The 25,079-nt window shown below is 58.8% G+C and overlaps 1 protein-coding gene across 8 annotated transcripts in view; it reads left to right on the top strand.

Annotated features, from left to right (window-relative positions):
• The window catches only part of GRIP2 (glutamate receptor interacting protein 2), a 121,171-nt gene that overhangs the window by 46,873 nt on the left and 49,219 nt on the right, over window positions 1–25,079 (top strand). For 5 of the 8 annotated variants that reach the window (XR_010842455.1, XM_067043362.1, XM_067043366.1 and 2 more), the window contains exons 2-9: window positions 19,064–19,144; window positions 19,421–19,556; window positions 20,396–20,541; window positions 21,232–21,318; window positions 21,803–21,878; window positions 23,049–23,194; window positions 24,050–24,197; window positions 24,305–24,474. Coding sequence is in view for 7 of the 8 variants with exons in the window: in XM_067043362.1 (XP_066899463.1) it covers window positions 19,064–19,144; window positions 19,421–19,556; window positions 20,396–20,541; window positions 21,232–21,318; window positions 21,803–21,878; window positions 23,049–23,194; window positions 24,050–24,197; window positions 24,305–24,474 (990 nt within the window). In the remaining variant the exon portion in view is untranslated. Of the gene's footprint in view, window positions 1–10,676; window positions 10,767–19,063; window positions 19,145–19,420; window positions 19,557–20,395; window positions 20,542–21,231; window positions 21,319–21,802; window positions 21,879–23,048; window positions 23,195–24,049; window positions 24,198–24,304; window positions 24,475–25,079 lie in introns of those variants that run through there. The other 3 variants (XM_067043363.1, XM_067043364.1, XM_059076856.2) reach the window with 2 other exon arrangements.

Raw genomic sequence — 25,079 nt, 5'->3', positions numbered from 1 at the left:
GCCGCCGGTCCTGTCTCCTCCCTGGGGAGATGGACTGATGGAGCAGAAAGAACAGCTGTCGGACCCGGCCGGGTGGGTAACCGCCCTCTCCGTGGTCCTGGAGCGGTTCCCTGCCCCTCCTGGCGGTTGCCCCTCGTGGGCCCCCGCCCTGCCCTCTCGTAGCTGGAAGCCTCCTCGCCCTCCTCCCCGTCCGCCCGTCGCTCTCCTTCGGCTGACCTTGTCTCTCCAGCCTCTGCATTGTGCTGACACGGCCGAGGTGACTCTGACTCGTGAGCAGACGTGTGGGCACGTGAGCGGACAAGGGGGTCGGGCACCTACCCAGCGACCTCTTGCAGCCACGCAACTGGGGCAGCTGGGGTCCCTGCAGGTAACCTCGAGGACGGTCGCTGCCTCTCACTGAGTCTTGCTACCCTGTTTGCAAAATAGTCTGTTGAGGAAAGTTTGTTTGAGGTTTGGGTCGTTTGGAGCCCAAGCTGGGGACGGAGGTGAGGGTGTCCCAGGCTGGCAAGGTTGGAGCTGAAGCAGCCCCCAGAGACTACAGGTCCTGCTCCTGCCCCAGCCCACGCATGTACCCCCATTTTATGCATGAGAAGGTTGAGGCCAGTTTTGTTCAAGGTCACCCAGCCAGTCAGGGGTGGAGATGGGACCTGAACCCAGGGTCCCCTCTCAGGCCCCCATGCTGCTACTGCTGGAGGGGGCGGTGCTGGCAACGTGGAATGTTCCTCACCACTTAGGAGTCAGGCTTATCCGGGGATGGAAGGGCAAGGCAGAGGGGGGTGTCCGGGGAGTTGACAGTGGGACTGAGGGATGCCCGAGGGCTTTGGAAAAAACGCAGATGGGACACCAGCCAGCTGGAGTATCCCCCAGGAGGTGACAGTGGGCAACACTGGGGGGCTTGCAGGATTTGGCCAGGCAGAGGAGGGATTAGGGCCAGCACATTCTTGGATTACTGAGAGTGTGAAGGCTTGGAGGTGGGAATGGAGGGAGACGAGGCTGCAGAGGAGGGTGGCCGGTTTTGGATGTCAGTTGGCGACCCCCCAAGGATTCTTCCTAAATGGTGCTGAGGGGGCCGTGGAAGGTGGGGTGCCTCAGGTAGCAGGCGCTGGCCCAGAAATCTCAGCGTCAATCAAGCCTTGTCCTCAAATAGGTGGCCTCTGCCAGGGCCCACCCCAGCCCTGCAGCCCCTGCCCCCCGCCTCCACCAGTGGGGTCCTCCTGCCTGGATCTCATTGGTATAGTCTCAGCTGGGCTGTACGGGCTCCGTGGATGGGCCTTCCCAAATTCTCTCCCTGCTTGAGCTTCTACCACTAATGAGTCCACAACTGCAGCGTTCTCTTTCAAGTAGTCCACCAGGAGGACAAAAAATAAGACTGTCACACAGAGCCCTTTTGAGAATGTGTGTCTGCTGGGCTGGGATTAAGGCTTTGGAGCCAGACACCCAGATTCTTGTCTCCTGCCCCCCTGGACTCCAGTTTCCTCGTCTGTAAGAAGAGGTGATTGTGCCAGCCTCATGGGCCCGAAGCAAATGCCACTGGAAGTTAAAAGCACACTGTCGTCCAGAGTGGATTAAAGAGCCTGGCCCCAGACTTGGGGCGGGGGGCGGTTTGGATGGCCACCTGCTCTTTCCAGCCACACACCCAGGAGAGGGCCTCAAGGTGGAAGGGGAACTGGTGGGACCCCACTGGAGCCACATCCAGACTCTGAACTGTGGCCTCTCCCTCCAGGGCTCAGAGGCCATGACCTGGGTCCAGGCACGGCCTCTGAGTCTCTGCAGGCTGGTCCTGGGGCAGGGGCCTGGAGGAGCCACAGGGAGACAGGCTCCGGCTCAGGATAACGGAGTGACTCCCATCCTCATGACTGTTCCAGAATAGGGTGGGCTGCTCAGGAGGTGGTGAGCTCCCTGTTTGTGGAGGTATGCAAGCTCTACCAGACAGCAGAAAGGATTCCTGCATCAGATTGAAGAGGGATGAATTATTGCTTTCTTTCCAGTATAGCAATCCAGAGGTGATGTATAGTCATCATTTGTTTCTCATTCATTTATTTGGCAAACACTTATTTAGCGCTTACTGTGTGTGAGGCCCAGCCATGGGCACAGGGTCAAAATCAATGAGCAAGACAGTTGAGGGTCCCCTCTTTGGTGGAAAAGAACAGGTGAGCAAATGCATTGGAGGAAAGGCTGGGAGAGGGTAAAGGGGACCCACCTGGTGTGGTCAGGGCAGGCTTCTTGGTGGAGGTGGCATTTCGGTCAGGCTCTAAGGATGTAGGGGGAAGAGGGTTCCAGGAAGAAGGAGGAGCCCATGTAAAGGACCCAAGGAGGGAGCACCTGAGTCTGACGATCTGACCCTCAGCCCATCTTAGCTGGGGGCCTTGGCCAAGTCCCTTCCCCTCTCTGGGCCTCAGTTTTCCCTCTGTTAGACAGGAGCAGCAATGCCTACCTCAAAGGGCTCTTGAAAGATTCCATGAGACACTGTACTCAATAAAGTGGTAAAACCTTGTGTAAATAATACCCTTTTTCTAGGGTATTTACACATAGAGGGTAATGCTTTTTTTTTTTTTTTTTTTTTTTTGCGGTACACGGCCCTCTCACTGTTGTGGCTTCTCCGGTTGCGGAGCACAGGCTCCGGATGCGCAGGCTCAGCGGCCACGGCTCACGGGCCCAGCCGCTCTGCGGCATGTGGGATCTTCCCAGACCGGGGCACGAACCCGCGTCCCCTGCATCGGCAGGTGGACTCTCAACCACTGCACCACCAGGGAAGCCCTCCCAATGCTTTTTAAAAAAAATTTATTTATTATTATTATTGTTTTGGCTGCGTTGGGTCTTTGATGCTGTGTGTGGGCTTCTCACTGTGGTGGCTTCTCTCGTTGCGGAGCACGGGCTCGAGGTGTGTGCGCTCAGTGGTTGTGGAGCAACGGGTTTAGTTGCTGAGCAGAATGTGGGATCTTCCCAGATCAGGGATCGAATCCTTGCCCCCTGCATTGGCAGGCGGATTCTTAACCACCGCGCCACCAGGGAAGCCCCAAAGGGTAAAGCTTGATCAAGAGGGTGGGTGGTGGGAGTCCAGGGACAGTGTTGACCACAGGCTGAACCGGAGTCCAACCTCCCGCTCCACTTGGATGCTGTCGGCACAGGATGAGGGCCGCGCCTGCCACTCCCAAAGCCTCATCGATCACCAGCCGCGAGGGGGCGTTGCTGTCCTCAGGCTCCTGTGTGCTCCACTCCTGCCCTGCTCCCGACAGCTCAGTCCTGTGGCTGCCCAGGCCCTCCATGTGTCACCCAGCCAGCGTCTCATCGAGGGGGCTCAGGAGAGCCCACCCCTCCTTAAATGTCATCCATGAGGCGGCCACGGTGCCGGGATGCCCCATTCAGTGCATTCTCTCCCCCGAAACAGGTCTCCATCTGTCAGGACCCTCCCCCTTGCCTGCCCAGCCCACCTGCTCCTGCGGGACCTCCGACCCCAGCCACGCGGGCTGGTGCCTCTCCCTACCGTACTTCGTACCTTCCCCCTCTCACCCTTTGCCCGGGCTGCCCCTCTGCCTGGGATTCCCTCCCTGCATCATCTTGGAGGGTTTGGTTCCTATGTCCATCAAGACTTAGCTTAGACGCCGCCTCCTCTGGGCAGCTTTCCCTGATGCCTCCCTGAGTGGCCTGATTCTTTGGCCCCCTTTGTTTTGTTTGGATTCGTAGTGAATCCTTGTTGAGTGTAGTCCTTTCCACAAGAGACACTGATGTTCTGCATCATGTGTAATGCTCTTGGCACAGAGTTGGTCCTGTGTGGGCAGTAGCTGGGCCTTGAACCTGGGTCTCTTGACCCCCAGCCCAGGGTTCTCTCTAGGGCTGGACGTGTGGGGGGGCTTGGGGAGGGCACTGCCATGGTGTCCTTGGCACCCTGAGATGAGGACGCATGACGGGGCTGAGCCCTGACAGCCTGCCCATTTATTTTCCCGTTTTGCTTAGGCACCAGGAGGGCAGGTGGGCACAGTCTGAGTGGTCCCCGTGGGGAGTAGGGTGGCTGAGGTTGACTGAGGTCAGCCAAGCCCCCCACCCCCACCCAGGGGCTCTCTCAGCACCCAGTTCAGTTATTTTCCTAAGGAACTTTGCTGTCCTCATTCCTCCCTCCCTCTAAACCCTTCCATGGCTCCCTAGTATCCTCAGGAGAGAGCTTCGACTTCTTAACATGCCGTTCAAGGCAATTGTTTATTTTTTATTTTTAATCTCAGGCTCTGGGGGGTGAGCTGAATTCCTCAGTGTGTGGCACACGTGGTCCTGAGCCAGCTGGCACCTGCTCTGGCTGTTTTATCTCATTTTGTCTCCTTCATGCCCTACCCCCACTCCCAGTTACCTCCCTCGAAACCATCACTCTGTGAAACAGATCTTTACGCGTGTATGTGCCCTTACAGCACATGTCGTGCTTTATGTATGTTTTTAGTTTACGTAAGTGATATTACAGGGAAGTAGCATTCTCTTTCCTGCCCTCTCCCTGCCTCCTCTCTTCCCTGCTCTGTCCTCCCTCCCTTCTCCCCGCCCCTTCACCTTCCTCCTCCCCCCTTCCTTTCTCCCTTTAACTCACACTGTGTCTCTAAACCTATCTACATGGCTGTGCTCCTCAGCCGGCTCGTCCTCCAGGGGGTGTGGCCATCGCGTTACCTGTCCCCTCCCCCAGGATGGAGATGCAGGTCATCTTCACCAATGACATTCCTATTCCCGCCCCTTAGGGATCCGCTGTGTGTGTGTGTGGGGGGTCACCCAAGGATAACTACCAGGAGGGAGGGCGCTGGCTCTCTCACGGCTGCCTCAGTTTACCCCCCCCCCATCAGTGCCCCTGCCTCGCCATCTCCGCGATGCTCACCAGGGCCTGGTCTTGCCTGCGTTTCTCATGTTTGCAGCCCTGAAGAGTCAAGTGAGAGAAGCATCATTTCCCCTTTCCTGCTCTGCTAACCAGTGAGTGGAGCGGCTCTGCACGAATGCGGGCCGTTTCCTTCACGCCTGGTGCCCTGCCTCTTCATCGTCAGCCCCGTTTTCCTTTTTCTTCCTGTTTTGCATTGCGATGCATCCTGACTCCATGCTTCTGACCTCTGACCCTGGCAGGTTCCCAAACTCGGCACTGCTGGCCGTTGTCATCAGAAGGGAAACAGGCTCAGAGCGGGAAGGGACGGACCCGAGGCACAGAGAAAACTGGCTTCCAGGTCTCCTGCCCCTGAGCTGCCTGGCCCTCCCCCCTGCCTCTGCTCCCCCCGTGCCGCCCGGACCCTTGCAGCCCATGCCCTCCTGCTGCCATTTGGAAACAAGTCAGATCACACAGGACCCAGTTTAAAACCCTCCAGTGTCTCCCCCTGGTGCTGCATCTGGAGCAGAATGCCAGCTTCTCTCCTCCTCCTGCCTGCTCCCCAGACAGCCCGCGCCCCCCTGGAGACTCCTTCCTGCAGCCGCCCTTGGCTCCTTGCCATCCTGTCTCAGCCTAGAGGCACCTCCTCTGAGAGGCTCCCCGACCCCCCACCTCCTGTAGTCCTGGCCCCCGTCGCCCTCCGCACCGTCTCCATGACTTATCTGTATTTGCGGGTTTTTCTCCTTTGATCTCTGTCCCTCTCCTAGACCAGCAGCCCGAGAGGCAGGCTCTACATCTGCTTTGCCCACTTGGAAACCTTGTGCCCAGCTTAGTTTCTGGCAGGTAGTGGGTGCTTTGGGGTGACTGAGTGACCAGGGAGGTAGGGCAAGGCCGCGTTCACGCTGACCGCCTCCACGGGCCCTGCGCTCCGCAGTTTTTCAGGCGTTTCGTTTATTCACCGAGTTTCTCAACCGAAGCCTGTGAGGACAGACATCTTCATCATTAAGAGGAGGGACCTGAGGCTCAGAGAGGCCCCCTGCATGGTTACGGCCCCATGTCTCTCCTCCGGGAGGGAAGCCATTGCGAGTGTCAAGCGTGGGGGCCAAGAGGGGGCCCCAAGGAGCTGCCCCATCTGTGGCCAGGCCTGAGCCTGTGGCCCCTTGGCCCTCGCTAGTCAGAGGATTTAGAGAGACTCCCCAAGATCGGCAGCTTGGGGCCCGCCGCCCAACAGTCCCTCTCTTTTCTTCCTGTATCCACGAGTGTGCATTCGTCAGGGGGCTGCGGATGGGTTGCTTGCGTGCATGGCGTCGGCAGGGCCTGGGCTTAAATCCCTGCTCGTGCCTCGCCCTCTGTGTGACTAAGAGCAAGCGGCTTCACCTCCCTGGGCCCCCGTTTCCTCGTCTCTGAGGTGGGGATGCAATGAGAAGATAGGTTTCAAATGCTGAGGACGCGGCCTGGTGCAGAGGTTCTGTGTAAAAAACCAGCTGTGCTTCCTCTCACCCCCCCCCCCCCAGAGCCTTGCCCTTCCCTGCTCTCTGCACACAGCCTGTTGTTCTTTGCTCTTGCAGCCCCCCTGCCACCCCGCGGCCCTGCCTGCCCCTGTGCCCTCCAGGGCCGGAGGAAAGCTGCCGTGAAGGGCTCTGGGAACTGGCAGGTGTGGGCCTGGGGGCCTAGCCCGGGTGCAGCCCACTGGTGTGGCGTTACCCCTGAAGTCAGGTGACGGGCCCTGGGGCTGGGGCTACGGGGCAGCTTGGCGGGGTGCGGGGCCACGGCCAAACAGCACCCCCTACGGCGGGGTCACCTCGTGGCCCTCGCCTGTGGCTGGTGGCATCACAGGCTGGGTTTCAGCGTCCCCGTCTGTAAAATGGGGGCAACAGTGCCCACCTTATGGGAATGTCTTACAACCAGGAGAGGGGAGGGATTGTCCTGGCCTGGCCCTAGGGGTGCTGTGAGGAGGGAGGGAGGAAGGGACGAAGGGAGAAGCTGCAGAACCGCAGCACAGGGTTTATCTCTTGTTATCGAATCGCCCTCTCTGCGTCCTTCCCACCCAGACTTCATTTCCGGCTGTCACTCGGGGTCCCTGGCAGTCTGCTGTGCTTATGACCGACCAGCCCTGGGACCTGAGGAGAAGGAAAGAGGCCAGGGTCCAGGCCCTTCTCTGCTCTGGGGGGCTTCAGACACCGTCCTCTCTGAGTCTCGGTTTTCCCATCTGTGCCGCGTGGGGTCGGTTCCCACTTGTGGGGGTCACTACCCCTGGGGGGGCGGGGGCCGGGGACGCCGGTGTCCTGCAGCGTGAGGACAGCCCGCTCAGCAGCGGTGCCAGCGGCTCCTCATTAAGAGGCTCAGAAGGCCCTGCAGGCCTGGCCGCGTGTGTGCCGGGCAGACCTTCCGAGGTCGCTTCGCCCTCACTCCTCACGGGCTGGGAAGCAGAGGCTCAGGCAGAGGGAAGTGAGTTGCCTGGAGGGACAAGGTTCTTGGCTGCCTGGGCCGGGGTTTGAACCTGGGTGCGTCTAGCCAGTGTGCTTCTGCACCTTGAAGTTCTGCCTTTCTGGCCTGGATCCATCCAAGGCATTGGTGTGAGACTCTTGGCAGGAAAGCGGATGGGTAAATGCTTCCTGACCCAGTATGTGGACTCCCTAACCCCAGAAGGTGGTGCTTTTGTTATTCCCATCGTGCACCTGAGGAAGCTGAGGCCCAGAGGGGTTTGGACACATGCCGCAGGTCATACAGCAATCCAGCTTTCAGTTGTCTCATAAAACCTGAGGACGTGGAGGTGTCAGGGCCTCTCCTGACCATGGTGGGGCTGCCTATCAGCTCAGTGGCCCTGCCACCTGCCCCAGGCGGCCCAGTCCCCGTCCCCGTCGTCCATAGTGTTGGAAAGGTAGAACACTCAAACTCCGTGACCAGGAGCTGCTGGTAGCCCGGGCCCCTAGCAAACCTGGCTTCTAGCCACAGTGCAGGCCCAGCCATCTGTCCCCCTTTCCCGCTACTTCCCCAAGGCTTGGCCGCATTGGATGAGAGGGGTCGAGTCTGGAGCAGGGCCCAGCAGCAGCTTCACCCTCTCTCGGCTCCCAAAGGGGCTCTTGCTGCCCATTCCCAGGCGCTCCTCCCCCCTCCCTCAGAGGCGCTCTGTGTCTGAGGTCCTTGCAGAGCCTCTCACACCCTTGCTCTGCGACCATCTGTGGTCCCCGTTGCCTGCAGGATGAAAGCCAGACCCATAGCACCGCCTTTCTTAAACGTCCGTCCCTACGCATCCTCTGGCGAGCGGGTGAAAATGCAGGTTCTGATTCAGCAGGTGTGGGTGGGGCCTTAGAGCCTGCATTGCTGAGGAGCAGCTGCTGCTGGTCCTCAGACCACACCTGGGGGGGCGAGTGCGGCCTGGCTCCAGCTGCACCTCCAGCCCGGTCTCCTCCTCACTTGTCACTTGGGATTGTGTTCATGGCACCTTCCTTCCCATCCTTCAAAGTCAGGCTCAAAAACACCTCCTCAGTGGACCCCCGACAGAGCTGACTGGCCCTCATCTGCACTCCCAGACCCCTTTATCTTGAGAGGCACAGAGCAGCGCCTTTCATTTTATTTATTTTTTATTTATGGCTGTGTTGGGTCTTCGTTTCTGCGCGAGGGCTTTCTCCAGTTGCGGGGAGCGGGGGCCACTCTTCATCGCGGTGCGCGGGCCTCTCACTGTCGCGGCCTCTCTTGTTGAGGAGCACAGGCTCCGGATGCGCAGGCTCAGTAGTTGTGGCTCACGGGCTTAGTTGCTCCGCGGCATGTGGGATCTTCGCAGACCAGGGCTCGAACCCGTGTCCCCTGCATTGGCAGGCAGACTCTCAACCACTGCGCCACCAGGGAAGCCCAGCAGCGCCTTTGAAAACAGACCTCGTAGGTGTGAACCTGGCTCCACACTTCCAGCTGGGTGACCTTGGGCAAGTCAGTTAACCTTTCTGTGCCAAATATTTATTTAAACCCTACCTTGTTCCACAATGGACCGACAGTTGCTTCCAAACCCACTTTGGGATAAAATGAATGCAGTGAAAATGTGCTTGGCGGGCACAGCAGGTGCTCAGAGAAACGCTGCGTGGCAGCTCCCCTGTAACCCATGGCATGACCTTTCCAGGGGCTTCTCGTCCACGAAAGTAAATTCCAAAGGAGCAGCGAGAGAGACAGAAGCACGGCAAGGTTTTGGATCTTCTGTCTTAATCGCTCCTTTAAATGCGTCTGTACAGAGAGCAGATATTTTCTCCGAGAGGGGGTGGATGCAAAGGCCTCTGCACCACACAGCCCTCCTCCCTGAAGGGGCTGGAAATGGGGGGAAAGAGGGCGAGGGTCTGTTAAGAGCCGTGTCCCTTCCTGCCCGGTGTGGAGCTGGGACTGCTCCAGGGTGGCTCTCAGTGCCCTGGGGAGTGTCGGGGTCTTCACCGACAGCCTTGCTGTGACCATCGCAGGGCACTGCGGACCGCACCGCGAGTCTGCACTCCCTTCCTGCCCGGCCCGATTCTCCCAGCAAATGCCTCCCGATTCAGGTTCCCCCTGTCCGACCCGGTTCTCCTCATCCCTCCCATGGCTGAGACCTCTGCATCTCTCTCTGACCTTTGGCCTCGCTACTCTCCCAAGGGCCCCTGCCCCTGAGACATACCGGAAGTCATCCGAAGAGGAAGGCACCCTGGGGAGGGGGGCAAGGAATATGACCTGCGGATACAGGGGTACAAGTGACCCCACCCCATACTCAGAGCCTGGATTTTCTGAATGTGCCATTTGTGGGGCTGGCGGGAGCCAGCGTGGGCGGCCCAGGAACTGTCGGCTGGACTCTGCGGTGGGCATCACTGCGAGGAAGAAACTCGGATGCAGTCCCTGGTCCTTAACCACGGGGCTGCGCCCTCCCGTTTGCTGCAGGACAGAGGTGAATTTGAGCCCCCTTGTTCCCATGCATCCGGGAGCTTCCATGGGAGCTGGGACCTCATCTGTCTCGTTCTCTGCTGCGTTCAGCTGGATGCAATAAGTAGTTAGTTGTACAGGCTGTTGACACCCCGAGTCACTATCGCCCACCCTTCTCCCCAGCACCTCTGCGTTCTCTGGCCCTCAGCTGGTACCAACATGCACTGGTGGGTGGAGAGCGGGAGCAGCTAGGGAGCTGGAGGAGGGGCCCTGGGTGTCCGTCAGGGTCATCCTGAGCTAGTGCGGAGGAAGCTAGGAGTGTGCCGGGCTCAGGCCCAGCTGGGGCTGCCGTTGTGACCAGCTGCCCCTGCCCATCAACCCGGGACGCACAGCTTGCTCTGTCTTCGCACAGAGCTGGGGGATGCTCTGGATCCTTCCAACAGGCTGCTGGGCTGATCTTCCCCAAGTCCCGCCTTACAGGAAAGGAAACCGAGGCCTGGGAGAGGTAGCTGGGACTTCAGTGGAAGGGCCCAGGGGACTCTGAGCGCAAGCATTTCTAAACTGAGACACACCCTGGCGTCGTTCCACGGCTGCGTTTTATCTGGCTTATATCCTGGGAATTCTGTGCAAGATTCCGTTGGAATCTGCTACTTAAAAAAAGAAAAAAAAAAAAGTTTGGAAGGCCCCGTTCCTCTTTTCCAGGTAGAAAAACTGAGTCTGGGCTGGGAGGCAATCGTTTACCAAAGACCCAGGGCGAGTTAGGCGTAGAGCTGGCGTCAGGGGTCCGTCTGCCTCGGGACCTCGGGGGAGGCCTGCCATCTTCAAAGACCCCTGCCCAGACTCAGGCTGGGGGGCGTGTGTTGAACCCCATCCAAGGATCAGCCGTGACAAGGACCGTGTCCCCTTTAAGCAGAGAGCCGCCCGCTGCAGTGGGTGGACTCTTGCCCAGCCAGTGGGAGCTCTGAGCTCCCCTCCCAGAGCCCCTCCCTGGCTCCCAAGGGAGTCAGTGGCACCGGGGAGACAAGAGCAGACATGCTGTGTGGGCTCAGCCGGGAGACCCCTGCAGAGGCGGGTGAGTAACGGGGACCAGTAGGCAGAGAGGCGGGGCCGAACCCTCTGATCCCTCTGGAACTGCCACCAGAGAGGGGCCCGGGATGGCGAAGCCTGGGAGAGCCACTCCCAGACCCAGAGCTTGGAGGGAGGGCAGGCGTGGGACACCTGGCCGGTGGGCAGGGGAGAGGGCTGTCTGTCTGACCGTGGCTGCAGGGACTGAGTCCGCTGGGCTGTCCTGCACGGCACGGCCAGAGGGCAGCGCTCCTGCCCCGGGAGTGCCCCAGGGAGGTGCGTCCCGCCCCTGCGTGAGCTGCGGGCGCCGGCTCCCTGGTCGGGGTGCTCTGGGGGGAGCTCCTACGTGGGCTCACGGCAGGAGGCAGAGGCCCCGGCCTGGTGCTGTCTGGTCGGTGAGCCTCAGGCTCTGGGAATGCAGAGGGCACAGGTGTTGCTCAGCTGCCACATTCCTGAGCGGGCCCAGGGCTGGGACCCTGGGAGGGGCTCTGGGGCAGGCCAGGTCACGCTTCACTCTGTGTCCTGGGCCGTCCCGTCAATGCCTTCGCATAGTCGATGTACTCCTGGTGTTACCTCCTTGCAGCAGCTCCAGGGGTGGGGACTGTGGCCCCAGGGGACAGACAGATAGGGAAGCTGAGGCTCGGAGGGGCCAGCGGCTGACCGAGGCCCATAGTGGCTGAGCCGGCATCAGCCCCCTGATGACTTTTATAGCAGAGCTCCCCCAGCCATGCTTCTGAGGGCCCGTGAACATCGGCTCCCACCTCCCCGCCTGTCGCAGAGGGCAGAGACAGGGTTACCCCTAGCTCCCCAGATCATAGTAATGTGATTAATAGTAGTAGCTGACAGCTGTTGAGACCTTACTCTGTGCCAGGCTCTGTTCGGAGCGCTCTCTGTGCATTTTGTTATTTAATCCTCACACCACTATGTATTCAGCACTGTTATTCTCCCCATTTTACAGTTGGGGAAACTGAGGCACAGAGGTGTTAAGTGACTTGTCCAAGGCTACAGCTACAAGTAGCACAGTTGGGATTCGACCCCATGCGGTCTGCCCCTGCCCCCTCCTGGCGACTCCACTGCCCTCCTGGCTTGGGCACATCTGTCCTCTCAACATCAGGCCCAGGAAGTGGGCTCACCTCGTCCTGCAGTGGTCAGAGCCACAAGGGCAGCAGTGCCCTGGAGACCTCACCTGGGGCACCGCCAAGGAGGTGTCTTCCTCTTCCTCATGGTGCTATCCCCTCTACCCAGGCTCAGACCTCAGCATCGCCTGCCTAGACCTTAGCCCCCAGTCTCTTCCCTGGCTTCCTGGCCCTCACCCCCCACCGCACCCCACCCCCTCCATGCTGCTGTAGGAGGGAGTTTGCTAAAACTCAAGTTTGATCGCAGCTTCTTAGCTTGGCATTCAAGGCCCTTCATGATCTCCCTGGCTTTTTCTCTCTCTGGTGACTTCCTTGACCCCCACCCTCACCCCTGCAGCCCCTACCCTAGTCTCCTCCCCAGGTCACAGAGCTTCATGATCACACCTGTCTCACTTGGTGTCAGCACTGAGGCTTTTTAAAAGAAAAGTCTAAAGAGGGAGCTTCAGGCACAGTGGGATCCAGGTGCTCAGTGAACATGATTAGGACTCCAGGTCTCTGCTTCTTTTTAGGAGAGCTTTATTTCCAGGCAGACTTCTCTCCTTGAGGCTCCCAGAGGGCCCCTAGCACCTTAGAGCTTATGGTCAGACAGCTTGATCCTCCTCAAGGAGAGAGAACCTGTTTCCAATAGTTCCAGCAAACGTCCCCAAGAGGTGGCCGCTCCCTGCACCCTCCACATTTCACAGAGCGGGCTGAGAGCCTGAGCAGTCAGGCCACATGCAGTGCTCCTCGGGGAGAGCCAGGCTGGGTCTCGGGGCCAGTGGGGCACAGTGCCCAGGGCCCTTTCTCCTCCCCGATGGACTCTGCCAGCACGAGTCCTTTCTCAGGCCCGTGCCCTGGCCATGCTGTCTTGGTCCTGGGAGGCTTGTTCACCCCACTGACCCTGAGCCCCTGCAGGAAGCGATGTGACTGGGGCTGGGGCACACAGTAGGCTTGAAAGCAGATGTGGGCAGCAACCCCCCCCCATGCCCCACAGTGTCCACTCTCCTCTGACTCCCGGCCACAAAGTGGTCTTTGTTCCCAGCTCCTGGGAAGGCTCAGACAGGGTTTGTGTGTGTCGGGGTGGATGGGAGGGTACTTCTGCCATAGCCTGAGCTGCCCACTCCTCTGAGGGGCCCTCACCAGAACCACCTGGATCTTCTGGCAGGTCTGACCTCCTCAGGGCCACGGCTGCGGGAGAAACCCCAGTTCCCAGACCGCGGAGGCCAAGGCCTCCAGGCCCAGGGAGGCCTGGGTTTGCATCCTGTCTCTCTGCCTCTTCCTGATTCCACGACCTTGAACCACTCATTCCACCTCTTTGATCCCCGTTCTCCTAATCTGTAAGTGGGAATTGAATTTCACATGATTTACTGAGCATTCACTGTGTGCCAGACTCTCCATGCCCAAAACAGCAGTGAACAGACAGGCAAAAAACCAGCCCCCTAGGGCTGACATCATCGTGGGAGGGGGCAGATAGGAAATAAGATCACTAAGTTAAGAGAAAAAAAAAGTGAGGTCCGCTAGGTAAGGAAGGCGATGGGAAGTGCTGGAGTTGTTGGGAGTACAGGTGGAAGTTCAAACAGGCCCCTTGGGAAAGATGAGAAGGTGAAGATTCCACAGGTTCCCGAAGGAGGTGAGAAGCGGGTTTTGTGGGGGTCTGGGAAGGAGCATTCTTGGCAGAGGGAACAGCCAGTTCAAAGGCCCTGAGGTGAGCTTGAGTCCGGTGTGTGGAACGGTGAGGAGACCAGAGCACAGGAGTGGAGGCAGCCCAGGAGAGAGCATTAGGAGGTGAGGTCAGGGAGGCCCGGGGACTGTCAGTTGAGGGGAGAACGTCTGCTTTTATTCTCCGCCGGGTGAACTGAGTCTTCGCTGCTCCGTTGGTGACCCAGTTTTGTGGGTTTGAGAGGGACGTGGGAGAGCACAGACCCAGAAGGCCACGGCCCCTCTGGAGACTGCGTCCCCACCTCACATGACGTTGGGGCCAATCGTGGTCCCATGGAGGGGGGTGTCAGGGTCGAGATTGGGGTGCAGATACGTGTTACGGGGAGTGTACGGGCCAGGGTACGGCTTAGTGTTCAGGCTAAGGTGTGTGCTCAGTGTGGGCTCGGGGCGCAGTGCCAGGGGCCCCGCATGCCTTGTGGAAGAAGGATTGCAGGGCTGGCAACCTCTCTGGTCCTGTCCAGCCTTTGGGTGCCCGAGCGCTAACGTGGGCCTCCTGGGCGCCGGTGCTGCTGCCTCCCTGGGCGCCCCTCTTTTGGGGTCTGTGGCCCTTGTGTTTGGAGGGAGAGAGCAGAGCTGAGGATTAAGGATGTGGTCTGCTGGGGGCCAGAAAGACCAATTTCAGTCTGTCCTCTGCAGCTCCCCAGCTGAGTGGCCTGTCTGGGCTTCAGTCTCCTTGTCTGTAAAATGGGATTGTTAGTGAGCTCGCAGAAGAGTTAAACATGTCAGTGCCGGTCAAGTGCTTGGAGTGGGCCTGGCACTGGGCGGGCCAAGCCCCGGGCTCCTTTGTCAATCTTTTTTTTTTTTTTCAGTCCTTGGTACCAAGTGAAGCAGGCGTCTGCTTTTTTTTCTTTTTTTCTTGTTTGTTTTTTAAGTTTGCGGGCCTCTCACTGTTGTGGCCTCTCCCGTTGTGGAGCACAGGCTCCGGACACGCAGGCTCAGCGGCCACGGCTCACGGGCCCAGCCGCTCCGTGACACGTGGGATCCTCCCGGACCGGGGCACGAACCCGTGTCCCCTGCATCGGCAGGCGGACTCTCAACCACTGCGCCACCAGGGAAGCCCCAGGCTTCTGCTTTTTAAATCTATTGATATATTTCTTTTTGTTTTCAGTAAAAACATGCATTGAACAGAGCAAGGGTCACCCCATGGCCAAGCCGATCTCTTCACGGCTTCTGGGGAGGCCTGTCAGCTACGGAAATCGGGGCTGTCAGTCCGAGGTCAGCCTGCCACCGGCTTTGATGCTTCTCCATCCAGCCGTCTGACCTGGTCCAGTCTTCCATGGCCAGAGGGCGATCATTCAGTGGGTCAGGAGTGCCCAAAGGAGCCGGGGCTGCTGCCAGGAAGGCCACAGGCATTATCCCGGGGTCCCCCCAGGACTGTCATGGGGTGAGGGGAGAAGGCAGGAGGGGGCCCATGGCTCTGCCGCTTAGGAGCTGTGTGACCCTAGGAAGCTCCCTTAACCTCTCTGTGCCTCAGTTTCCTCATCTATAATGTGCGGATGATCATGACACCCACCACGTAAGATTGTCACGAGGATAAAGTGGTAATAATTTAAAATCTCTTAGAATATGGCCTGGGTTCAAATCCTGCCCCTGCCCCTGCCCCTGACAATGGGAAGTCACCTAACCTGCCCGTGCCTCAGCTCCACCATCTGTAAAATGGAAACATTGATCATCCCACCTCAGAAGGTGATGGGGATACGTGAGACAAAGCTTGCGAAGCACCTAGCACAGCACGGGCACTTAATCAGGAGGAGTTGTTACCATTACTAACTAATGGGAAAATCTTTCTAACGAGGTGAGCAAAAAGGCCAGGGAGAGAACTTCCGTGTGTCGTGGCTCTGTGTACCCCATAACCTCGCTGATGCCTCCCACCAACCCATGAGGTGGGCGCTAGCTCCCCCACTGTGCCGAGACTCAGAGAGGAGAAGCAACTTGTCCCAGATCCCTTAGCCGGTCGGCAGGAGATTTGGGATCCAAAGCCCATCCTTCCCTTTGCATCGAGCCAGCCATGCCTGCGGAGGTGGGGCCGACCCAGCCAGCGTTGGCCGATCACTTGTCGGAGTGCAAGCAGCCGTGGGCCGCTGTGTGCACTTGTGGTTGGACCCAGGGGCGACTGGGGGTCCCCTTCTCCCCAGCGGCACTCGGGCCGGCTGGCCCTGCTGCTGGCTTTCTGTCAAGCGGTTATTTCCTCTTCAGCCCAAGTTGAGGCTCCGGGCGTTGGTTTTCCCAGGGGCCCCTCTCAGATGCTGAACGCTGTCTCCTGGGGGCCAGTAGAGCCAGGCATAGGTCACGCCCCCATCGACAGCCCTCCCCAGCCCCCGCTTCCCAAGCCCCTGCCCTGCTTAGGCGGGACCCTGACAAAGGCATCCTGGCCAAGGGCTGACTTCCTTTTTCCCTTTCTCAAAGCTCAGTGGCTCCCTGGGGGCTCCAGAGAAACGGAGATAATGAAGGCAAATTAGCAATCCTTCCAGGAGAAATAAAATAAAAAAGAAACCCATCCACCCGGGCTGCAGCTTGGGGGCCGGGGACCAAGTGTACGGTCTGTGCTCCGCACGGTGTCTCTCCCTCCTGCTCCCCCGACTTGCCCGGCCCGAGTCTGCCGGATGGTCTGGCATTGCTGCGAAATGAATTTCCCTCGGAAGCGAGTTCTTACAGGACAGATTGACTGAAGGAAAAAGCTCATAATTGCCCATTGCTGGAAGGAGGAGACGGGAAAAAAAAACACTCGGATAAAAATATCTCTGTTTTTTATGCACTTTTCCAGCTGAAAATTGGTGGGAAAGATGTTTTTGAAAAGCCTTCATCTCTAAGCATATAATTACCAGGTCCCAGAACAAAGAAGAGAGCGGGAGAGAGCAGGCATGTTCTCCGAGGGAGGAGGACTGGGGTCCGAACCCTGCTGGGGTTTTCTATAAATAAAATACTTCCCTCAAATTCTCATGCCTGGGCTGGTTGGAGCCAGCGACAGGGGGAGACACCCCCATTTTACAGATAGAGAAATAGAGACTCAAGTGACATGGTTAACTAGTAATTCTGTCCTTGCCTTGGTTCTTGGTTTGAACGCTGCCTGCCTGTTTCCCCCTGACCTGAGGATGTTTGTGAGAGTGGAGCACTGTCCCCTCTGAACAGGCATCAGCAGACATTGTAGCATTCCTCATGGGTGCCTTTCTGAGTGTGGCAGGGGTCTTAGATATCCAGAAGCCCCTTATCTGGCCACCAGCTATCCTGAGTGGCCTCCACCGCCCAGAGAGGTCATCAAGGCCACACCCTAAAATGCACGTGCCTTCTCTACCGAAGAGTCTCTCAGGTCCTCCCTTGATGCTCACTGACTGAGCACAGTTGTATGAGTCTTGGTTTGCATCCCACAGTCAGGCCTGTCTGACAGCTGAGCCCAAAGGCAGCAGACCCCCACACCTCAGCTGTGCCAAGCGTGCCGTCGCAGCCCGGTTTGGCACCGTGTCCTCCACTGGATCAAAATTTGAGTATTGGAATGAGGAAAGGGCAGAGAGGTAGTGTTCAAAGCACACCACAGGGACCCCGCAGGAAATGGGCGTTCTGCTTCAGCAGCCAACACCCCCCCGCCCCCCCCCCCGCCCCCTCTGCTGCAGAACCAGCGTTAACCGGCGGCCGTGCTGCTCCATCCTTTGGGATTCCACGGCTCTGCATTTGGCAAACTTGATTCTCTGCTTTCTTGTCCTTAGGAGATCATCTTCCCCCTCCCCCACCTCCAGACTCCTAAACTTGGAGCCGGCAAGCTTATCTTTGGTCCTCCCAGGGCAGCCCGGGAGAGAAGGATTTTCCAGTGGCAGAGTCTAATTTGCATGGGATAAGACAGATTTTAATTCCAGAATTGCCCACATGAAATACCAGAGTTGTTGACTGTCACACAGTTGATAGAACCCAGTCTTCTTAATTTTATTAGCTCAGAAACGTCTTGTTGAATCTAAATGAAGTGCGAATTAGGGAACCGTAATAGGAGGCATTATACTTAATGGGGTGTTGCCTGAATCCGTGGCTGTGGATGTGAACACGGGGCCTGGGGGTGGGGGAGGTGAGCAAAGCTGCTGGGGACCAGTTCCCCGGGGCCCTGGAAATGATTCGTTATTTCCCACCTTCTGGCAAAGCTGAGGGAGCCTGTCCCTGGTCTGGAGAAGCCATTTCTCAATGGTTAGAGCTACAGGTGGCGAAGGTTCTCGTGCTTCCTTGGACCCAGGTTGAGCTATAGCCTTGACCCCAAGCTGAACCTGACCCTGACCCGGCCTGAGCCCCACCCCTGGCTCGACAGCAGTGATTCTCAAGGAGGGGCCGGCCGGGGGTGGGGGGACGGTATTGCTCCCCTAGGGCACGTGTGGGTGGTCTAGAGTCATTTCTGGTGTGGCGACTGGGCTGGGACGCTACCGCCATCTAGTGGTTAGAGGGCAGGAAAGCGGCTAAACATCGTATAGCAATCCAGCAAAAAACAATGTCGGTAGTGCCGAGGTTGAGAAACCCGCTGTAGATTGTACATTGTAGATTCCTGGTTCTGACTGAGCCCGGACCTTGGCCAGGCTGTGTCCCGATCTTGACCCAGGTTGACACCACCTCTGGCTGAACGCTAATCTGAGCCCCTCCCCATCTCGTGAAAAGGATGCGGCTGGGATGGGATAAGAGGCTTCTGCTCCCCGCCCCCTCCCCCCTCGCGCCGCCGGGGCTGATTTCCTCCCTAGGCCCCCTCTGTCCCCCTCCTCTGAAGAGTGAGGAGGGGGACCGTCCTGTGAGTGAGGGCTTGCTGTGGCCAGGGGGCTGGGGAGGGCGTGGCCTGCCCACGGCTGGTGAATGGTGAATGGGGGTGGGGGGAGAGCGGGGAGGGGGGCGGGGTGTAGGCTTGGGTGAGACCTGAGATAGCAGCAGAGGCCTGGGGGGTGTACAGGCGCCTGGAGGGGCAGGGGTGGCCCCAGAGGCAGCATGGGAGAGCCGGCCCGCTTGAGGGTTTGCCAGTTGACGTTAGCCATCTCAGTCCAGGGCTGAGAAGGGACTTGGAGAAGGAATGCGAGAAGACAGAACCTGGTCAAGGGAGCCTGGAGCATGGGGCAGAGTGGGCGGAGACGCCTGGGGGCTGGTCCTGGCTATTAGCAGAGGCTGTCTTGGCCAAGGGCTGTGTGACCGTGGGCACGAGTTGTCCCTCTCTGAGCCTCAGCTTCTTTCTGTGTACGTGGAATGCTAGTTGCGGAGACGGGTGGCCACTGGACCTTCGCGCGGAGCCCAGTCTGTGGCGGGCGCTCCAAAGAGCGTTACTCAAGAGCACAGACAGAGTTGCCCTTGCGGGGAGAGGCCATGAGGCTCCCCCAGCGGAGACTCAGGTGGAGCTGGTGGCAGGAAGGAGCCCCTCTAACAGGCCACATCCACAAAGCAGAAGGTTCCCAAGGCAGGAGGGCTTTGCCTGCTGGAAATGACAGCGGAACTCAGGGTCTTTCCTCTTTCTCTCCTGCAGACGATGGGCCTTACTGCAAAGGAGGCAAGGACGCGGGAGGGGCTGATGTGGCTCTGGCGTGCCGCAGGCAGAGCATTCCAGGTAACCAACCTCCTCTCCTTCCCCTTCTCTGTCCTGGAGCACAGAGAGCTCCAGGTGGGGGTCAGACAGCATCGGCTCTGCAGCTAGCTCACTTTGTGACCTTAGACTAGTCACTTAACCTCTCTGATCCTCCTTCGTTAAGAAGGACGTGATTTCACCCAGTGTCATGCAGCCAAGGGTACTGAGGGCACTTACCAAGTACTGGCCTCACTTGTCCTGCAGCTGGGGGCCTAGAATTGCCCCACGCTGCCCACTCACCCCCCGGTCTGTCGGCAGAGGAGTTCCGAGGGCTCACCATGGTGGAGCTGACCAAGAAGGAAGGCAGCACGCTGGGCCTGACCATCTCGGGTGGCACAGACAAGGATGGGAAGCCCAGGGTCTCCAACCTGAGGCCTGGGGGGCTCGCAGCCAGGTGAGAAGTGGGCTCAGTGGGCGCAGCAGGAGGGGCGCCGGGGGCAGTGGAGGAGGCCACTAGGGCCTTCGGCAGAGCAATCAGACAGCTGTTTCCCGGAGCACCTAAGAGCTTGGTGTCTGTGGAGGGAAGGCCCCCCAGTGGAGGCTGGGATTCTAGGCCCCGGCTGCTTCTTTCCCTTTACGCCAGAGCTGACTCGGCTCGGCCACAGCGTCCCATGCTCACCGCTCTCGGGCCCTCCAGGCCTTTGCATAACGCAGTTTCCTCTGCCCGGAAGGCCCGTTCCCTGGGCATCCTCCTGGCAGACTCCCGTTCATCCCTCCACCACGCTGCCTCTGGGAAGCGCCCAGCACCCCAGGCTGAGGCAGGCGTCCGGCCGTGCTGGCACAGCCCTCTGTGCGCCACTTCTACCCACACTGCCTGCACCTGTTATTTTCCCTCTGGGGTCCCTTGGACCACGAGTTCCATGCAACCTAGGAGTTAGCCTCTCTATCACTGCCCCTCTGGGCCCAGGAAGAGCATTAAGGAGTAGCAAAGGAGGTGATGATCTGGCCACCCCGCAGGCTGTCTGGGGCCGGTTAGAGCTACCACTAGGAGGGTGACACCTCAGCAGGAGGGAAGGCGGGCAGACCAGCGTCAGGGGAAAAGCTGGCCTGGGTGTCGGGCAGGTCTAGGTTAGAATCCTCACTCTCCTAACTCACTCGCTGTCTGATCTCTCTGAGCCTCATCTTCCCCATCTGTAAAATGGGGATCCAGAGACCATAAGGCTTCAGTGGGAGGGGGGATATGAAATGCCAGCACGTGCTACCGCACGTGTGCTCCGGCCCCCTCTCTCCCAGGAGTGACCTGCTGAATGTGGGCGACTACATCCGGTCAGTGAACGGGATCCACTTGGCCAGGCTCCGCCACGATGAGATCATCACTCTGCTCAAGAATGTGGGAGAGCGTGTGGTGCTGGAGGTGGAGTATGAACTGCCCCCGCCCGGTGGGTGCCCTTGGACCGGGAACTTTCTCCACTGCCTTGGTCGTGGGTGGACAAGGCTGCCTCCTTGCCAACACCTGGGTGGTGGGTGGGGATCTTGCCAGCTGGGGTGGGCTGGACCTGGCGACTGGCCACAGACACCCGTGCTGCACCTGGGGCCTTGCCTACAGCTGCGGTACGGGGTCACCAGGAGGTGGTAGGGACCTGCTTATAACCCCTTGTCATCCTGCATATTCAGTTTCCAGCTGCTTCTCCTTTAGGAGGGAAGGTTTTAGGAATGTCGCTGAATAAATTGTTCCCCGCCCTCCCGTGCTGCACTGAGTACAGTGGCCTAGGGTTTAGCTTCGCTCTGGATTTTCAAAGGTGGTCTGAAGTCTTGAAATCCGAGTAACTGTCTGGAATTCAGCTCTGGCCTAAGACTGCGAGCCGAGCCGTGGACTCAAGCCTGAGTTCTGCCGTTATCTCTGTGGGAGCATGGGCCAGCCCTTTCCCCTCTCTCAGTGTTGGACTGGGCGGGTTTTAGGGAAGAGGGTGCCTCTAAGCTTCACTGTCCTACCTGTGAAACGGGGCAAGGGGAATTTACCCTTCCTGTAATGTGTTTGGTCACCCAACTCTCCTGGAATGAGCTTTGGGGACATCTGCCAGCTTGGTGATGCAACTGAAGGACTCAAGGAGTCCTCCATTTCTCCCCAGCCCCTGAGAACAACCCAGGGATCGTTTCAAAGACAGTGGATGTCTCCCTCTACAAGGAGGGCAATAGCTTTGGCTTTGTCCTCAGAGGTCAGTGTAAGAGTCACCTTTGGGGTCAAGGGACGGGAAGGCTAATGCCAATTCTATGTATGTTCTATTTTGCTCTGATGAATTACATACATGTATAATCTTCCTTCTGACTTTTAAGAGCCATTAAAATCAAGTATTAAATGGAAAACTTGGCCAAGCAACAAATGACTGGGGGGAGTGAGAGGGAAAAGTTGTAACAGAAAATGAAGTTTGGAGCTGCCTAGCAACCAGGGGAAAAAGGGAAATAGGATGAGGTCGCAGGAAAGGAAGCAAGCTGTTTAACAGAGAGAGGACTTTGGTCCTATTCCCTGCTTTTTGTCCGAACCCTGGGTGGGATTTAGGGTTGATATCTCATAGGAGGGGCTGTGAACAGCAAGGACAGAGTCCTCAACCAGATTTAATTAAGGATGCCTGCTTAAGGTCTGGGTTGGGGCCTCCGGGCGCCAGGGAGGGAGTGGATAGATGACTGTGGAATTCTGTCCAGGAGGTGCCCATGAAGACGGGCACAAGTCCCGGCCGCTCGTCCTGACCTACGTGCGGCCCGGCGGCCCTGCCGACAGGTGAGCCTGATTGGGGATGGAGCTTACAGCCTCACCCTGCACTGCCCTCCCGCAGCTCCCCTAGGAAGAAGGCAGAAGGGACATCATACACATTCTCCAGATGAGCAAACTGAAGTCCAGACAGGGGACACCCCTGCCCAGAGTCACTCAGCGGATTATTGGTGGAGCCAGCACTAAACCCCAAATGAGGGCTTCCCCCAACCTCTCTCTTCCCCAAGGTCCTGCTCTGGGGGAGGGGGGGATGGAGAGTGAGCTTTAGTGTCGTGTTACCCCTTCCGTGGCCTTCATTTTCCCGTCTGTGGAGTGGGTCCAGTAGTGCAGCCCCTAAGAGCTGCTGTGAAGGATGTGTGGGGCACGGTGACCGGCGTCACTGTGGTCCTGTGTGATGCAGCTTCCCCAGTCCTGGCCGCGCTGCCAGGCTGGCCCTGCCTGAGCCCCCCTCCGAAGCTCAGAAGCGCCGGGAGGAGAGAGTGTGGAGTAGGAACACACCCAGTTCCCAGCTCGTGACCCCATGACCTCCCGGCGGGAGATTCCTGGCCATTTTAAGAAACGCCTGGCATGGCCTTGTCAGAAATCTAAACCTGACCTTGGCACGGGTCTGTGATGAGTTATTCATAGAACCTCCCAGAATAGCTTTGGCCACCTGTTTGGGCAGGCATTCCAGAGCCGGGAGGTGACCCAAACCAAGGTGAACCCCCTCAGGCCCCTGCCCTGGGGCCCGGTGGAATTCCTTCCCAGGCGCGTTTCTCACCAGCCCAGAATCACTGCTGAGAACCGGGGTGGGGACCCTGGGCAGGGACCGCCGTGCTGGCAGCTCGAGGCCTCCGGACTGCCCGCCCCTGATGCTGAGTGGCCCGGCACGGCTGGGACCCTGTCGGGGCCCTGGTGGTGACCTCGAAGGGCATCCCCGGCTCAGACGCTGGAGGGCTGAGCTGGGACTGAATTTATTAAGCACCGCTGGGAGGGGTCGGAGCTGACCCGACCCCCATCTTCAGTGCCCGCTTCAGTTATTCGCTGCTTCCACGTTACCTCCCTGGTTCTTTCACTCACTCGTGCATTCCTTCCCTCACCTGCTCTGTCCCTTTCTCCTTCACCCGCTCCCTGCCCTCCCTCTGTTCTCTGGCTCTCGCTGGGCTGGGCGAGGCTGACTGACCGGGCCCTTCCCCGCAGGGAGGGCTCCTTGAAGGTGGGGGACAGGCTACTCAGCGTTGACGGGATCCTGCTGCATGGGGCCAGCCACGCCACTGCTCTGGCCACCCTGCGGCAGTGCAGCCACGAGGCGCTCTTCCAGGTGGAGTATGATGTGGCCGTTCCAGGTGAGTTGGGGGCCTAAGGGCTAGGGTTGGGGCAGGAAGAGGCCCAGGGATAGAGGGCAGGGGGTAGCGGGTACAGATCCTCACCGCTGCAAAGGCTGTGTGACCTTGGCCCAGCCACAGCCTCTCTGAGCCTCTCTGGGTAGTAATACTCTGCCAGGCGTTGTTTGTTGCACTGGGGATCCACCTGAGAACGACACAGATGAGGTCTCCATTCTCATGGGGCTGAGATTCTGGTGGGGAGAGATGGACAATAGATGGAATAAATCACATATAGAGTGTGTCAGGCGATGATAAGTGTGTAAAAAAATCAGGGAGAGAGATGGGAAGGCTGGGTGAGGCCCTCTAATCTGCAGCCGTGCAGGTGAGAGAAAGGTGATGGTGGCTGGCCCAGGGGCTGAGCGGGGGGATAGACGGGGTCCGATTCGGGAAATACAGTGAAGGTCCACTGGCCTGGTTTGCTGATGTTTGGACGTGGGGGTGGCGGTGAGAGTAGGAGGAGTCGGGTTTTGTTTCCCAGCCACTGGCTGGGTGAATGGGATGCCGTTTTCTGAAAGGGGGAAGGCTCGTAGTGAAACCCACAGTTCCGTGTATGCGGTCGGCTCTAGAATATATGCGAGCAAGTGAGTATTGTCCAGCGAAGGCCTGGGTTTAGAGCCCCTGAGACCTGAATTTCTGCCCCTCATCTGCTTCTGAGTGGCTGTGTCACCTTGGACGAGGTCTTTGCCTCCACGCACCTCAGTTTTCTCGTCTGTAAAGTGGGTGCAGTGATCCCTCCCTGGCAGTGAGTGTTAAGTCGAGATGGAGAAAGGTGCTCAATATTTGCATCTCAAACTCTTCTTTCCTTCCACTTGCCAGACACAGTGGCCAAAGCTTCAGGGCCCTTGATAGTGGAAATAACCAAGACGCCAGGGTCCGCCTTGGGGATCTCGCTCACCACTGGCTCCCACTGGAACAAGCCAGTCATCACCATCGACCGCATCAAGCCGGCCAGCGTGGTGGACAGGTGGGCACCCACTGAGAGCTGCCACGGCGTGGGGGCTGCAGGGGGAGAGCCGCCCAGAGCTCTGTCCGGCTGGACCAGCCTCCCCCTTTGCTCCCTGACCCGGCCAGGAGTGGGGCCCTGCATGCCGGAGACCGCATCCTGTCCATTGATGGCACCAGCACTGAACACTGCTCGCTGCTTGAGGCCACCAAGCTCCTGGCTAGCGTGTCGGAGAAAGTGCGGCTGGAGATCCTACCTGCGCCCCAGAGTCGGTGGCCCCTGAAGCCCTCGGAGGCAGGTGGGTCCCCTTGGCAGACCTCAGAGCTCGAACCTGAAGGCTAACAGACCAAAGCCCCGGGCAGGCTAAAATGTACTGGAACACACGTCCGTTCCCACAGGGAAGCTCGAACTGTCAAGTGCCGCAGCTAAGGGTGGAGAGGTGGGGCAGGTAAACAACCTGGGTGTTTGATGGGACGGCTTGCTGGCATGGATGGCCCCAAAGCTAGCTCCGTCACTGGTTACATTAAGAGAAGCACAAGGGCTAGAACAAGGGAGGGGACAGTCCTCTGTGCCCTGTGCTACTCAGAGTTTGGAGCCTGGACTCAGCTCGGGGCCCTCGGCAGGTCCCGAGGAGGCGGCCAAGCAGTCAGGGAGGGCCTAGAGCCACCCCTGTGAGGAGTCGGGGGCTCCCAGCCTGGACCGGGGACCTAGGCGCTGGGCAGTTCTGAGAGCAGACGGAGCAGATGGTCTGGGGTCCCAGAGGGCGGGACGGGGGCCTGGGGCAGGGTGGAGGGTGCTCACGGGAAGGCGGCCTCCCTCCCGCTCAGGGCAGGCAAGTGCTTCCAGCTGCCTAAGCCTTGGGCTTCGAGTTCACATTCCAGCTTCGTCCCTAACAGCTGGACA

The sequence above is a fragment of the Kogia breviceps genome, chromosome 10 (genome assembly GCF_026419965.1).
Source record: "Kogia breviceps isolate mKogBre1 chromosome 10, mKogBre1 haplotype 1, whole genome shotgun sequence".
Lineage (NCBI taxonomy): Eukaryota > Metazoa > Chordata > Mammalia > Artiodactyla > Physeteridae > Kogia > Kogia breviceps.
Note: the sequence above shows the minus strand (reverse complement) of the source record. Positions and strands in the feature narration are given on the sequence as shown.